Source organism: Physcomitrium patens, chromosome 11 (assembly GCF_059467195.1).
Source record: "Physcomitrium patens ecotype Gransden chromosome 11, ASM5946719v1, whole genome shotgun sequence".
Taxonomy (NCBI): Eukaryota; Viridiplantae; Streptophyta; class Bryopsida; order Funariales; family Funariaceae; genus Physcomitrium; species Physcomitrium patens.
The window spans coordinates 1,215,390-1,232,536 of record NC_143420.1 but is presented as its reverse complement, the minus strand read 5'-3'; the positions used below and the strand labels follow the sequence as shown (position 1 = coordinate 1,232,536).

General features: G+C 29.8%; 1 protein-coding gene across 1 annotated transcript; it reads right to left on the bottom strand.

The window, feature by feature from the left end:
- Positions 1–10,424: 10,424 nt before the first annotated feature.
- On the bottom strand, positions 10,425–16,033 carry LOC112288163 (T-complex protein 1 subunit alpha). The gene is made up of 17 exons (XM_024532053.2): positions 15,872–16,033; positions 15,516–15,580; positions 15,215–15,304; positions 14,673–14,759; positions 14,421–14,480; positions 14,230–14,280; positions 13,937–14,032; positions 13,591–13,656; positions 13,187–13,404; positions 12,879–12,975; positions 12,565–12,651; positions 12,223–12,357; positions 11,946–12,050; positions 11,679–11,807; positions 11,352–11,455; positions 11,033–11,123; positions 10,425–10,849 (listed from the first exon to the last, which is right to left on the bottom strand). The coding sequence occupies exons 1-17, from the start codon at positions 15,933–15,935 to the stop codon at positions 10,769–10,771; spliced, it is 1,626 nt and encodes a 541-aa protein (XP_024387821.1). The 5' UTR covers positions 15,936–16,033; the 3' UTR covers positions 10,425–10,768.
- Positions 16,034–17,147: the final 1,114 nt, after the last annotated feature.

The window sequence follows — 17,147 nt, the reverse complement described above, 5'->3', positions numbered from 1 at the left end:
GCAACTTTCATTTCTATCAAAGTGCATTGATTTTTGCTTAACAAGCAATAGGATAGAGTAAAAAACAAATGAAGTATCAATTTTAATAAATGAGAGATTATAGATGTGCACAAGTACAACAACAATCTTTAATATAAGAGGAATTTTTTTTCTATGATAGTTGGAATCAAAATAATCTAAATAACTGCTACCTTGTTTTTTTTTCTTTCTTCATAATGTACATTAATTTCTTTATAATAAGGCAATAGATAGTAATGTAGAAAGATTCATGTTGAAGAATATCAATAGTAGTGGATATTAGAAGAAAAATTATTTACATAAAAATTATATTGGAAGAGTTCACTACTTCATTGGAGTTTATGGTACCAATCAACATGACTATGTGTAATTCAATTCATAGGTTTTATAGTTTTAAATCATTTATATTTTTAATGTGAATAGAAATTATTTCAAACAAGATATTTTGTAACTATAATATAAATATATTCTTATATAAATCTATTATTTTATTTTTATAATATAAATAAGAATGTATATATATATATATATATATATATATATATATATATATAAAGTAATATTAAATAGATCCAATATCTTACTAAATAGATTTACCTATCATCACAATCATGAAAAGAATTAACTTCTAGATTTATCTTTCTACTATTAAATTTGTAACCAACAAAAATCAAGCTTATTCATCATAATTATTATATACTTTATCATAATTTCAATCATAGTTCCTTCCATTTTCTCTTGCCTTTGTCAAAGAATCTTAATTATTTATTCAAAAGGGAACAAGAGATATAACTCAAATCACTCTTTTTGCTTTGCTCCTACTTCCTAGCTCAGATATGCTCAAGTCTACTAAGATATACTCATATTCTCTACTCATCAAGCAGTATTCTCTTAAACTTTATCATGTTCATATTTGAGCTTTGTCACACTGTGTTTGCTTGAGCTGTACTACTTTAAGTAAGATCTACTATATTGAATGAGATACAAAATTGTTGCATCGTGCTTATTTGAGTTCTATTTTGTCAAGCAAGATCTACCATTGAGGATAGTGGTTGCTCATAAGCTAGATAGATCTAACTCACGTCATATTTTGGATTCATGTAAGGACAAAGTGTCCTAGTTCATCCACAACATGTATTTATGTTTACTCTAATTGTGTAAGTCTTATACTTTATGCCACTTATTTGTTTATTGTGAAGCATTTAATAACAATTTATTTGTGAAATACTCACATATCATTATTATTTTATATATCTATTTTAATTATCAATATTTTCTTATTTTTATAAGAATAATGTTTCTTATAAATCATTATTTTTTATTCAATATGTTTGTAAAGATTATAAGCTCTTAATCTTGAAGATAGTAGAATTATATTGATGAAAAATAGTCAAACTATTTTCAAGTCCTGAATTTAATAATACCAATTTAAGATCTTTTTTCAACTAGGATTAAAACAGAATAAAACAAAACAAGAAGATACAAACCCAAATTTTATTAAGAGAAAGGATCCAAAGCCATACTTCATCAGATGTCCTAAAAGACCTTGGCTAGTCCTATTTATACTTTGTTCTACCACCCCTGACTTTACAGAATATTCTTAGATGATGAATCTCACTTAGATAACCACCCTAAATTCTATCTAGAAAGTTTTATAGCGGGCTCTACCTAGATAACCACCCTAAGCCATTTCTAGAAGGTTCCATAGTAAGCCTTATCTAAATAACTGTCGTAAGCTCTTTCTAAAATGTTTCACGATGGATCCTACATAATCCAGTAAAGTAGCCTCAATTCTAAAAACTTCCAAATCTTTTCAAATATGGTTCCAAGTATCTATTCTTATGTGTCAATAATACAATTATCTTATCATTATCTTGTTACAATTAATTCTTCTCCATTAATACAAAATGTCTTTATTTCCTTCTTCATGGTATCTCCAAATTATCTCTTAAAAACGGATAAGGTTCTGTGCAGGTTCCTACGTTGTATCATAGATGGGGTGACCTTTTCAAACTACTTTGTATTGAAGTTGTAGATGTTCATTTCCATGTCAAAGGTAGCAATGCTCCAAAATACTACCCACTTCATATTCTTATTGATCCTCAACTACGATTGGTAGTGGTGGTGGTTGCTGTTGATCCAAAAAGTACTTTGGCTCGATATGAAATTCCTTCAATTACGAAACATGGAAGACTACATAAACCCAAATATATGGCGGAAGCTCCAGGCAATATGTGACATTAGAAATCATTGCAGAAGTGTTAAAAGGTCCAAGCCACCAAGGAGCCAGTTTATAGATTTTGGTTGATATAGCAAGTGATAAGTTGGCATTGGAGAATAACACTTGATCACCTTTTTGAAAGATCTTGTATTATTGATGGTTATCTGCATACTACTTCTGTCTATTCTATGCGATAAGGAGATGGTGCCATACTCCTTGTAAGGCCATTGTAAGCCATTGTATAAATTCCTCCATTTTCAGATTGTTGGTATCGATGGAACAATAGAGAATTGATGGCAAAATTAGATGCTGACTAGTATTATGAAAAAATAGTGAATGACTAGTCCTTATTTGAATACTATCATTGTAAGCAAACTCCAAAGGCATCAAATATTCATCCTAGTCATTATGATGAACTACCACAAATACTCACAGCATATCTTTCAAGATCCAATTTGTATGCTTTGTTTGTCCATCTATTTGGAAATGAAAGGTTGTAGACATGGCAAATCATGTTTTTAATAACTTGAAGAAAGCTTGCCAAAGACTTCTCATGAAGCATGGATCTCGATATGAAATGATGACATGAAGTAATCCATGGTGATAAAAGACAATATTGAAGAAGACTTGTGCAAATATTGAGGCATCAATATATGAGTACATCAAGGCTAAGTGAAGTTGTTTCAAGAGTTGATCCACAAAGGCCGCAATTGCAGCGTGATTATGAAATATCTATGGCAAACATGTAATAAGATTCATAGTCACCTGCTCCCAACATGTTGTAAGAAATAGAATTGGCTGCAATAGTCCAGAAGATGTTATATTATGTGCTTTATTACATTGACATGATTTGCAAGAATGCACAAAAGTCCAAGCATCACAATCCAAACTTATCCAAAACTATATCTTTGAGATCCGTTTTAGAATCTTTTCTTATCCTAGATATTTAGGTATTGGAATATCATGTCCTTCTTGAAGTATGTACGTCTAGAATATAGCATTGTCAGGTACATAAATTTGCTTCTTGAAATAAAGCAAGCCATCATTAAGACTTTAATCTTCATATTATATATAGCCGACCTTTAGTTGATTGCTAATCATTTTGAAATAAGCATCCCAATTCATAGCTTCCTTCCATTCTATTTTTTTGGTTAGGTTTGAAATGACACTACTGATGGTAGCAACTTTTACCTTATCTCCCAATTCGACTTTCAAGTTTGATTTCCACAATAAGCTATTTGGCACAATATGTTTTTGCCCTTGCTTGTACTGAAGATTGAAATCTAAAAGCTGCAACTGTTCTTCTTAACAATGATGTCATGATTTCATATTTTTCAGAAGCAAATCATATAGCAAGGGTCGATATTCAGTTCGAACAACCATTGGCTTTTCCAATAGATAGTGACACCACACCTTTATAGTGTATATAATCACTAATTGCTCTCAATCACATGTAGAGTAATTGTGTTTTGCCCTTCTGATTCATATGCCACATGTTGAAGACTGCTACCAAAGTCTTATTGAAGGACCACTTCAACAGCAAAGTCAAAAGCATCAATATCAAGTATACCAGGAAGATTAGGATCATATAGTTGCAATATTGGAGTAGCAATGAGTGCCTCTTTCAACCTATCAAAGGTGCTTTGCTGCTCCAATTTCCATTCAAATAGGGCATTCTTCTCCAGTAGATTTGTCAATGAGATAGCAATGTGTATAAATTTCCAAACAAAATGGCAATAATATCCAACAAGGCTCAAAAATGAGCAACATATAAAAAGCATAATATATTTGTTATTATCCATGTGGACAAAAAAGTATTATCATTAAGTGTTGTTCTTACATATTTATATTGTTAAAAATAAGTTTTTGAGTAAATAAAGAGATATATATTAAAACATTGGTAAAAAAATCAATATTAATATTGATAATATATATAGATTTGTTTTAAACTCTCTTAAGCCTTGATTTTTCTTTTTGTATTTTTAAAAAAGTAAGAAAAAGAAATTTATACTTTTTGAAGGTCTTTAGTAGACACTTTTAAATATGATGTTAAAATTGAATATTGACCTTCTACTTGTAATGTAATAACATTTCCAAGATGATGAAAATTATTTATCCAAGTTTTAACAAACTATTTCTTGTATGGTATCCACATATTTTATAAGTACTCATTAATTGTATGAGCAACAATGGAGAAATATTTATTGCAAAGATTAAAACATTCTAAATTATAAATCTCTTTGAAAAAAGCATCAAATATAATATTTTAATTTATAAGAAATAAAGTCCAACTTGTTCTACCTCATTTAAAAAATACTTCTTTCAATTTACTAACATATTTTTTTGATTGTATCAAACATAGAATAAGATAATTGAAGTAGGAAATATTAGTTCAATAGCATTTATTAATATCAAATCCTTGTTAATACAAATATATATTTTTTATAAAATTGAAGAATTTAGATTATTACCCAATAAAAAAAAGGTTTTATTTCCATTTGAAGAAAAAAAATAGCAATAGTAAAAGAGGTATTAAATCTTGTCATTTCTACAATATGCAACATAGGCATTCTAAACCTATATATTTTGTATATACAATTCATAACAATGGAATAAATGTATTTTTTTGCAAGTCTTATATGACCAAAATATGTAAAAAATAGAGAAGTTATTTAATTATCTTCATCACATTAATAAATAAAGTAATAATTAGTAGCACATAAATTTTCCATTAGAAAAATGATAGGTGAACGACCAGCAAGTGCAATATGATGCAATCTTTGCCGCTTATTGTAAATAGTACAAGTAATAATTTTGGTACTAGAATTGCTTTCTTATAAAACAATCACAGCATTTTTTGGCGCCACCCTTGTAATAATCAAGTGTGATGTTATTTTTTTCTTTATTGGTTCAAGCTACTAAGCAAATATTATACTTGTATAATTTATTTATTTTTTTGTAAATAGTACAAGCAAATAAATAACCTAAAAGATAAACAAAAAGACTATGATTATAAAAACCATTCCAAACCCTCAAGTGCCATTTTATACTACCTCAAAAACAACAAGCATGCAACTTAAATAGGCATCTAATCAATTGACTTGTACTATTTCATTGACTAATATGATTGTTTTGCTTACAATAAACTCTTCTTTTGTCATAATTGAAATCAATACAATTCTTATTAAAGAAATGTTTGTAATTGATATATCCTTGAATATATGAAAATGTATCTATGTTATCTTTTATCTCTTTTATACTTTCAAAATATCCCTATACTAGAATAAATATGTATATTTGAATTACTATTGCAAAATCCAAATAATTATAGAGTATAAAATTTTCTCTCATCTTTGTACATTAGACACAATATCTAAAATAAGAAACTATAGTATAGGATAAACATGAAGAAAATTGAATATATAAAAATTTATAGATATGACAAGACAAGACAAAGGAAAATATTCATTAATTTTAGTTTTTGATACTCGTTGATACCAATCATATTTTTATAATTGTATAAATTGTATTCATGAAAAACAATGATTTTTTAATTCAAATTTAGATGATGGTTCTAATGATGAAGAAGAATTGAACAATCCATAAGCCAATTTGTGATAATAAGTGGATTAATTTAATAAAATACTATATCTACTTAATATTCTTATATATATATATATATATATATATATATTTAAAATAAAAATATATAATTTTAAAATTTTCATATCTTTTAAATTATATACTTGTTAAATATTTTAAATATATTATTAGAATCAAAAGTATTGAAAATAAATATGTAGATTATCTCAAAAGGTAAAAGAGTCAAAGTTGAATATACATTAATAAAAATATTTTAAATCAAAGTCCATATATTTAAAAATTAAAAAACTTCTAAAAAATACTTAATTCACAATTGGATTTGTAAACCTTGAAAGATAGAAATATTACAAATACATATATATATATATATATATATATATATATATATATATATATTCTAATATTTACCTATTTGATTAAATAGAAGTAGATAAAAATATATTTATTTCTAAAAAAGCTTTTTAGAAGCTTCATAGATGCTGCTTTGATTTTACATGTATTTACAGTTGATTGATAGGTTAGAAACTTGGTCAACAAGTTTATTATGTATTGATAGCTTACAAAACAAGCTAATTATGTGGTACATATATAAAAAAATCGCCTTGCAAGTTAAGATACATGCCTTACAAAGTCAATACATTTTAGAGGCCCTATAAGACATTGCCATATAGTTCCTAATTAAGAGTATATATGGAGGCAAGAGTGAAGCCTTCTTCATCCTTGTCAATGCCTTTCTAGTCCTTAATCTTATTTCAAGACTTTTTAGTCTATTTGTCTTTGGTAATAGTCATTCCAATTTAATACCATATCATCTTTGAGTGATTTTTTATTCTTTTTGAATGACACAAGAATGTATTAATATTTTAGTTCTTTAAAGTTTAAGTCCTTGACAAGAAGTTATTACAAATTTTCACTTCTAAGAACCTAATCATTTTCAAAGTCAATTGAAAAACCAAAATAGTTAAATCTTCAAAATTTACAAATCCAAAAACTTCCAAATATATATTTAGATTTGGCAATGTAAAAATAAATATAATAGATTATTTAAAACTTAAAAAATTCATATATTTCAAAATTTAAAATCCTAATATCAAAGCCAAAGAAATTATAATATCAAAGTTAAAAAAACTTAGAAAGCAAGTTTTTTAAACTATTGGAATGTTAGATGTCAAAAATAAGAAAAAAAAATAGATTAAATCAAAAACAAAAAAATATGGATGTTAAAATATTAGGCACATATATTTAGTTATAAGTCCTAAAATCTTAAATTCCTATATTCTAAACTTTAAACTCCACATCCTAAATCTTAAATTTAATTAGTGAGGATTTATTTAATAAAATTAGTTTGGTTTTTTTTTTTAAAAAAAAAAAATCCTAATTCTTGATATTGGTATTTATTATAAATTTTTAATTTTTTATAGCTATGCTATAGGTTTCTTTATATTGAACTTATTACAATTTATTTCTTTTATAAGTTATTTAATATACTTATTCAAATTTCTTAATCATTAATTTTGAATAAAAATAATTAATCATCTTACATAAAATCTAAATCACATAATATTTTCAAAGCCATGTTGTGTTACGAATTATAAAAAAAAAAAAAAAAAAAAAGAAAAAAAAAATCTTTGATTCAACTATAATAAAAAATTTATTGCTTTTTTTTTATAGACAAGTGGAAGTTGATCAATTTTTTATTAAAACATTACTTATTAGAAATTAGTCTAAGCTCAATAACCAAAATATGCTTAAGTTCCTTCCAAGTTTAAAAATCATCTAAAGATTGATATTAAAACATAGTTTTGTACTTATTTTATAAATAGTAGATAACAAATTTAACAAATAGAATTTAGACCTACAATATTTAGCACTATAAAAAATTAGAAATTTATGTACATGCTGATTTAAATTATTTTTATTTATTTCTAAATATAATCAATATAACCATCAAATAAATCCAATGTTTTTTTTAGTAATTGGTAAATATTAAATTGATTTATGTTAAATTAATATAATAAAAAAATTCATAGTAACTATGTTAGAGTTATTTTTTTATAAAATAAATTATAATTTTTTAATGATATCAATTTTTGTTTGTTCTCATAATTTCTTGATTGATTTGAACTACTATGATTTAGATTATATAACATCTTTAAATTTATCTATTAGTTCTATATATTTCCTATTGGAATAAAGACCTCTTTCTTGTCTTTTTATTCTAAACTATATGTATATTAGATTGAGTAAATATTTTATTTTATCAATTCCTAGAATTTTTCATCAAAAAAACACCAAGTTCATATAATTTATTAGTCTTCAACCACTCTTTTCTTTGTCTTTGTTTTTATTTTGCTACAATACCAATTATAAGATTGATTTTTGTACCCATATCAAGATTAGATTTTTTCCAATTAATCACTTTTACTATTCATTAGTAGTTGAAAAGTTTAATCAATCTCAAAAATTATAGTTTTAAAATAAATAAATAAATAAATGCATATTAGAATGTTACTATGGTTTTTTTTACATTGTTGATTGAATATATATACAAAAAATAGAAATAGAAATAAAATTTCTCAAAAATATATTATTTTTTGTAAAATTAATTGTTCTTATTCCTTCATCTTTTGATCTTCTACTTAAGTAAGATTAGCTTCACTACTTCTTAGTTATTTTTTTAATATTATTATTTCTTTATGCAAATATAGTCTTTAATAATATATTGGTTTCTTTAATTTCATCCAATTTATTAGCTAATAAAAATTTAAAAATTATCTATAATTACAAATATTAATTACCTCAATTCTATGTATCTACAAAGTTTTAACTCTATGAATACTCTTTTTGTTTCTTGGATCTTTAGTTTTCATAAAAAAATATTTAAATTTTTAATTGATTTTATTCCAATACTAATTAAGTAATAGTAGATAACAACTATAAAAAATACTAAGATATTACACTTTGTAAATTTTAAACAAGTTTTATATTTTCATAAAAACTCAGAGTAACAATTATAAATATAACATATATATATATATATATATATATATATATATAACCACAATTCAATTCAGAACATTATTAATTGGAGTCACTTTCAATCAAAGATATTCAACTTAAGTATTTGCTTTTATCTAAGGTAGTCAAAGATGTGAAGTTGCCGAATTTATTTGGTAGTGATGTCAAGCTTAAGATCTTCAAATTGACTTGGATTCTTTACATTATAAAAGACCAAGATGGTGATTGTTTTTTTAAGAATGCTTGTAATGTTTCTTGAACTTCTTTTGCATCCCTTACTTTCAATTTAACTTCAAATTATTCTAAAATATTGCAAGTTATATAGCCATCACCACTACTTTCAATGCATTGAACATAGTATGAGGTATCCTACATGTGCTACATATCATTTTCAATATAACCTTTTATATTATAGTCTTGCCTATTTTACTCATTCCAACAAGATACAATGGCTTTATTTTATTTGTACAATGTTGTCTTATTTGTGATAAATACTGTACTTAACCAAATTATTCTTTCTTAGGTAAATTGACATATGATATGAAATTCAATCATAAATCAACAAAAAAATAAAAATGATATAAGTATTATATTTTAACCTAGTTTTACCAACTTGCTTTCTTAATAAAGTATATAACCATCACTATATCATAAAAGAGTGTATTCACAAAATAAATATAATTAATCCAATTAATTTAATACATACTTACTATGATCTTTAGTATAAATCTTACCGATAGCAATCTACTGAGTATTTGTTGAATTTCTATATTTTGATAATATTTTTTTTTGATGTTCCAAAACATGGTATATTTGCCATAGTAATTCCAACTAAAAATTCATACCTTGATCAACTCAATCTTTCATAAATATTTGCAAAATTTGGTTATTGCAAAAGATTCCACTTCTAACAGTCTTTCACAAATTGGGTTAATTCATTACAAATGAAGGTAAACTTAGACCTTCCACGTTTTGATTTCTTTTTTATCTCTCTTATGAGAACATATTATTATTATATTATTATTAAATAGATCTTTCTTTTTTGAGAGAATCTAAAACCATACTATTGCAAATGAATGTACGTTTACTTCAAAAGAACATATTGTAATTGTTTGAAATTCGGTTTTTAACACCTAAAGAACCATATTTGCAATAATACCATAAAGATCTTTATACTGTAGATTTTGGTTTGCTTCCAACTTTAACCAAGGTATTTCAAAATCAATCACTTTCACAATGACATGTTGAGTAATTCCAATAAAAAAAACAACCTTCAATTCCAAAAAACATTCAACCAAACTAAGTCTTGCATAAACATCACCTAACCTTCGTGTAAATTCTTGTTGCCAATTTTGATTAGAGTAATTTTTTATCCCCTTCATTTCTCTCCACATTTTTGGTTTAACTAATTCAAATAAAATTCAAATAAAACTTCTTGCGTCCAACACATGCCAAATTCCAAATTGGACATCCTGCGCTAATATTTGAAAAGTCCAATTAAGAAAAATCAGCTATCGACTAACACAAAATTATGAAAGAATTACATGCAGAACAAAAAATCGCAAAAAGAAAAGAGACCTTTAAAAGGAGTTCCAATTAAAAATAATGACTGTGATACCTGTTTGACCTTTAACTGGGCTTGTAAACACGAAACCGTGTGGTGCACTATGGCCTTCATTCCAACTTTCCACATTATCATCCACTAATTGTCGCTGATCTTCTCAATCTTTACACTGCTTTAGTGTTGAACACTCTATAATTCCGAGTCACGACTCCATTGATAATTCTTAGTTGGAAAATTCCAAGCCCTTCGGTTGTGACAAAGCTCACACTTACATCCGAAACTTCCCTTTAGCAGATCCTACTCTCAGGACGCGCAACTAATCCCGACTATACTAGAGGGAATGCTTACTCTTCACCATCGTTCTCCTTGAACAATTTGATCATATCATCGATTCGAAGGATTGTGATTGCAGCTTCGGTAGCAAACTGAACAGGCATTACAATAAATTGATTAGATGCCAGCAGATATTTAGAACTAATGATCTCAAAAACTGAAGAGATGTTACCATTCAACATGGGAAAAATTACCTCAAACTAGTAGACTGCACAAACGAGGACAATAAAACCTAATCAAGCTAACGGAGACAATAACCAGCAGAAGATAAATACCTGAATAATTTTAACTTTGCTCATGGCTGGCTCTACTACACCAGCGTCGATGTTGTTTCTCACCACTCCCTTGATCAAGTCCAATCCAGTTCTGAACAATCGAGAAAAAAAGTCACCTAAACCACATCACGCGGAAGTACGAACAGAATGTTGTTTTGTTTGGTGTTCTTGGAAAAGGTTAAGCAAATGAAGAACAAGTCACAACGTGAAGAAGTAAAAGGGAAACAGTAGAAATAAACAAGGACAATGATAACAATGACATCCAACAGAATACTGCAAAGACACGACATCTACAGCTAAAAGCAACACAAGTACATACCCAGCAAGGTGCTGCTTGTCAGCCTTCGTTTGAGAACTGTGGTGGTATGCACGAAGTTTAGCAACCAACTCTGTTGCGTCCTTCGCTGCATTCACAGCAAGAACCTGTTTGTTCCCCGCCCATGTTCAAAAACTTAGATTGTGCAGGGATAGCAGATGAATCCATATACTGACACGATTAACAACTTCAGGCCCTACATCAACTTCCAATGAACAGCAAATATCGACATATCATCCAACAAGAGGACCAGGAGAATGGAATCATCCTTATCCACACACTAGAAAAATCCATCATGATAAGTCGGGACGGAAATAACAAAAGACTCACTTTTGGAATAACAAGTAGAGCCTCAGCAAACTCAGCTATAGCAAGTTGCTCTCGAGATCCTAACGTAGTTGCTAGATTTTCCAAGTACACTGACAAGGCTGCCTCCACTGCCCCTCCTCCTGCAACCACCTGTGACAGAACAACGGATCCCGATGTTCATTCAGTGTCACACAACTGATGCTTCATACACAAGCTGTAGGACTAACCACTGGAACTTAAGGTTATAGAAGGAAAGACAAAAGAGTTGAGAAGATGAAAAGCACTCACAGTATTAGATTCCAGTGTACGCTTGACAATACTCAATGAATCATGAATAGAGCGTTCCATCTCATCCAACATACAGTCATTGGCTCCCCTCAACACAATTGATACCTGATACATCGTAAAAATGAATTACCATGAAACATTAATTGGATGGGCAATCATCTACTCTTGTCACAACAAGAAAGAGGAAACCGGTAGGAAATAATATCACGATGAAAAATGCTAACGTAATAAGGAGCCCAATATAGAACACGTAACAATGGAACAAATATTCACTTACTGCTCTTGAACTCTTGGCACCCTTAACAAGAATGACATCATCATCAGATACTCGCTCCTCCACAACTTCTTCCGCCGTTCCCAGTAGAGAAGCATCAAATGTCTCACCTCCTTCCATATCCGCAAAAGTAAGCACCTGAACAAATGAAAGTTCAAAGACCTCAGAATATTTTATACCATCTTCGCATGCAAAAAAAGAAAAAAGAAAAAAAGAGAGAAATAGACACAACGCCTAGTAGTACAACTATAACTTCTGTGATCCTTACACCTAATTAAATTAGCTAAGGCATTGCACTGTAAAGTCCAAGGAAGGAAACAAGTTTGAGCCTGAATAGTTGTATACCTGGGTTGCACCAGTGGCCTTGGCAATGTGACGCATATCTTCCTTACTTACGCGTCGCAATGCAATAGCATTGGCCTCCACAAAGTACTGAATCCACCCAGAATTTATCCATCGCCACATCCATTTCACAGTTCCAATAGCAACTTCAGACAGTGCAAAACCAAGACAAAAAAAAATTCTACCGAATAATGACAAGACATAAAGGTCAATAAACATTCAAAATATTTTCAAACCTTCTTAACCAAAAATTAAATTAAACGTAGTAGAAAGTAATTGTAGCCTCCCCTACATGAAATATATCACCAAAATCACACCTTTAGAGCCATATCATCAATGCCCTTGGTAGTAAGGATGACATTTGCCCCTGCCTTGAGCATTTTCTCAATGCGCTCTTTAGTAATATCTGCTTCCCTGCAGAAACAACCTCGTGTATAAACGCTGGGACTAGTAAACAAGATGATAAAAACGTAAACATTCTACAAAACACAAATAAGCAAAACAAATCCCTCCCTAGAATTTTTCAAAATGTGAACAGAATATGAGCCAATAATGAGGACAGATTACATTTCAAAATCTCTAGTTCTTAAGAAACACACAATGTAGCTGTCGGTAGAGTATTTACCGTTGACGAATTTTCTCTAGTTCTCTGGGATCTGTCACAAGGACTTGTACCCCCATTTGCATTTTTGTTTTCTGCAAGTTGACATCCAAGCATGCTATGCGGGCTGGTGCCACTCGTTTTGGCATACCCTGAGCAGCTCTCCCTAACGGTAAAGCATATCCATTAAGAAGATAACTCTCTTTGGCACTCTGTCCATGAGCCTTCAAAATATTGATGGACTGCACAATTTACAATCCAATAACAGACAGTTAACGTGCAAACATTTCATGCTTCAACAAGCATTATCTGCACAAAAACCTACACTACAAAATCACACCAAGCAAGTAAGACCCAATGGTCAGCAAAACTATATCAAAACCAAGCGATGCATGAAATCCACTTATTCCAAAAATAAAGTTAAAGACCTTAATGGGATATCTAACGTCGCCTCTATCAGAAGTAGCCTTGATAGCTTGTACAGCATCAACCACCTGTTAATGAAGAAATGAAAACACGTCATTATGACATGACTCTTCAACAAACGTTGAAAAACTAAGAACATTAACATCTTTGACCTGTGAAGTGCAGAAGCGGCACATGAAATTGACAAACATGATTCCTACAAAACCGTACTGCACGAGAGAGCCTCGTCAGCCATTTTGATACAGAATTACACTGAACAAGCTTCCTGGAGTAACCATTCACACCGGTAAAAGTTCCACACTACCACCCTTTCATCACTCACATCACGAGGCACAGATAGGTACACACCATCTTTGCAAAAAAATCGGATTCAGGCCCAATAATTTTGGAAGACATGCTGGTCTTAGCGACATTAAGCAAAGTGTCCTTCCCCAACTTCTCGACCTGCATTTTGTTGCAAATGGTTAGCACTAATATGAAGCCCTTAACAGGATACAGAGGGTATCAAGATGAAATCATAATAAGGATAATAATTTTTAAAATCAAGGACTAGAATGGCATCAACGTAAATCCAGGACGACTTGGAGCGACATGCGTCAATTGAAGGTCCCAAGTCACTATTTCAGGTGCACAAACCATACTTTTGTAGCAAGCTTGTCATCGATATATTTGCACGCCTCACGCATGGCAAGCTGGCAACATAAATAAACCCAGGTAGTCAAAATATTGCTAGCTCGCGATAACTTTCGAAGAACTCACCCTTACATACTTGCTAGTATAATTTGATTGATATATTAAAAAGAAGACAGACAAGAGAGAAAAACAAACTTACTCGATAACCACTAATGATTGAAGTGGGATGTATCTTGATCCTAACTAAGTCATTTGCTCTCTGTAGATCCAAAATTTGAAACCATAAGTCAATCGGATTGATAAGCAACCATTCATGCAAGATGGATATGGAACATAATTAACATTCACATATGCATAAACAATTCCCTAATCACATTTACAAGTTTGGACCTACCGACAATGAACTGGAGCAATATTAACATGTAAACAAGCTTTCGGAGGTGTCATTAACCTTGAGAAGCTCTGCAGCAATGATAACAACCGAAGTTGTTCCGTCTCCAACTTCCCGATCCTGCAGTTCAGCTAGCTCCACCAGCACCTAATGGAAACTTCGCCATTAGTTCAACTAGCTTGGCATCTATCAACGGTCATGCATGATGTGTTACGGAAAAGCTTATCACCTACATATCATAGTAGTAAATGATGCATGAAGGTCCTGTGCTGGACGCAAACTGATGTTTAAAAAATACTGTTTCCAGGCAGATGTCATACGTTCACCCAAATACCAAAGAACCAACTCTACAAGCAGACGCTAGCAGTGACGTTGACACTCACGCTAGATTAGATCTACAGATACAAAACAGTAGTTCTTCTTTTACAGCACGGGCAGAAAATCAATCTGCATCTCTTGATCACATGACTTCGTCATATTGTGATTTATCTCATCCGCAAGTAATCAGTACACCAACAATATTGTCTACAAGATTTGAACAAGAATGAAAACCAAGAACATGACGATTTCAAAGAAACAGAACAATTCCGGCACTGACTCACCTTAGCAGCGGGGTGCTCCACCTCAAGCATTTTTAAAATGGTAGCTCCATCATTTGTTATAGTAACGTCGCCGATATCATCCACAAGCATCTGTAATCCAACATCAAGAATTGAAAAAAGAAAAAAGAAAACATAATCAAACCAAAACCTAAAAATGCTCAAAAGTTAGACAAAAATACATATATTTATTTGAGGACTAACAAAACCAGACTAAGAAAGACATATCAATCGAACTGAGATATACATCAATAGATCCTTGTATCACCTAGTAGAATACAGAGTAAAGCACAAAAACACGAACCTTGTCGAGACCAACTGGCCCTAACGAAGTTTTCACAATGTTGGCGATGGCTTGACAAGCCATAACTGCATCTCAATGAAAAAACGACCACCATTCGATCAGTTCCCGCATTCACACGAACTTTCGAAAAAAAAAAAAAAAAAAAAAAAACCAGAAAAAAAACCAGAAAAAAACCACTCCAACCTCCAACTCACACAACTGATCCCATCACAACCTCTACACCATACAGTCAATTCCAGAACCTCCACAGCCTCTGCTAAATCTATAAGATTTTCCAACGGCGATCCCCACAAACACAGAGAAATCACTAAAACCCTAAACCCCACTTTGAAGCAGCAAAGTTGACGTGTTCCAACCATTCTGAGAGCGGACATCTTGGCCAGTCTGCCGATCTCCAAGAATACTTAAGTTCTGCGACATGATTTTCTAAACGAGTGTGCGATCCAACACAATGACGGCAGCTTCAGGGCAATGCAAAGGAGGTCCGAAGGAGGTCGAAGGGAGCAGCAGCATAGAATGAATCCAAATACACACTCTCAGAGCCCCGAAACACTCAAAGAACTCACCCGCCGTGGTTGGATGAATAAAATCATTCATCTATGTCTGTGTCGTCTTTCATCTACTGTTTCTCATTCGTCGCTTATTGTTCCACGGCGACATGAGAAGCAGTTCAAAACATGTTTAGGAACTTACGAGACATGTTCGTTCATCAAAAATGATGCTTTGTTGAGCATTACGGTTTTTGAATATTTGTTTAGCATGTCAAAAAAGGTATCTTTGCATATTGACTTTAATACTAATCCTCATAAAAGTTTCTTTTTATTTTTCATCTAGTAAAGATATTTATAAAATCACTACAATTTTAGTTTGATTTAAGAATCAAAATTCTATTGGAAACACATATACATATATATATATATAATTAAAGTGAAAAATTAAATAAAATATTTGAAATATCTAAAGAAAATTGATTTGTGAAATTCTTGATACCTTGAAATCATATATTATTTTTTTTTAAGATTATGATTTTTAATATTCACAAAAAAATAAACAAAAAATTAAATATTTAAAACATGTATTTTATATATTATTTAATTTTATAAAAATTAAATTACACGTTAAGGTACATCTTTAAATAATTTAGCTTTAAGTTTAATAATTTTTCAAAAATAAAATATTACACCAATTAAAGTTTAATAAATTCTTTGAATTTTAATATTTTTGATTCAAACAACTCAAAACCAAAATATTATAGAATCAGCACACAGTCTAGTGATTGTTTTTAAGAGCTCTACACGTTTAATCTTAGCCATTACACTTTTTGTGAGTTTTTGGTATCAACATTGTTGTTTGAATTACATTAAATAATAATGATAATAATAATTGTAAAACCGTAATTAAAATTTATTGCCCAAATAAGATTTTTATTGCTAATTTTTTTGCTTAAATTAAAAATATTAAAATATATACACAAACTATAAATTTAAAACACCATAAATACAGAAGTAATACTTCGATTATTTTGAGAATAATCACTTTGTACATAAATTATAAAGGATTTTTTATTTATTTACAAAATACTAAAACATATTTTTATTGTAAAAATTTAACTTGGATAATATTGTTTTTGAA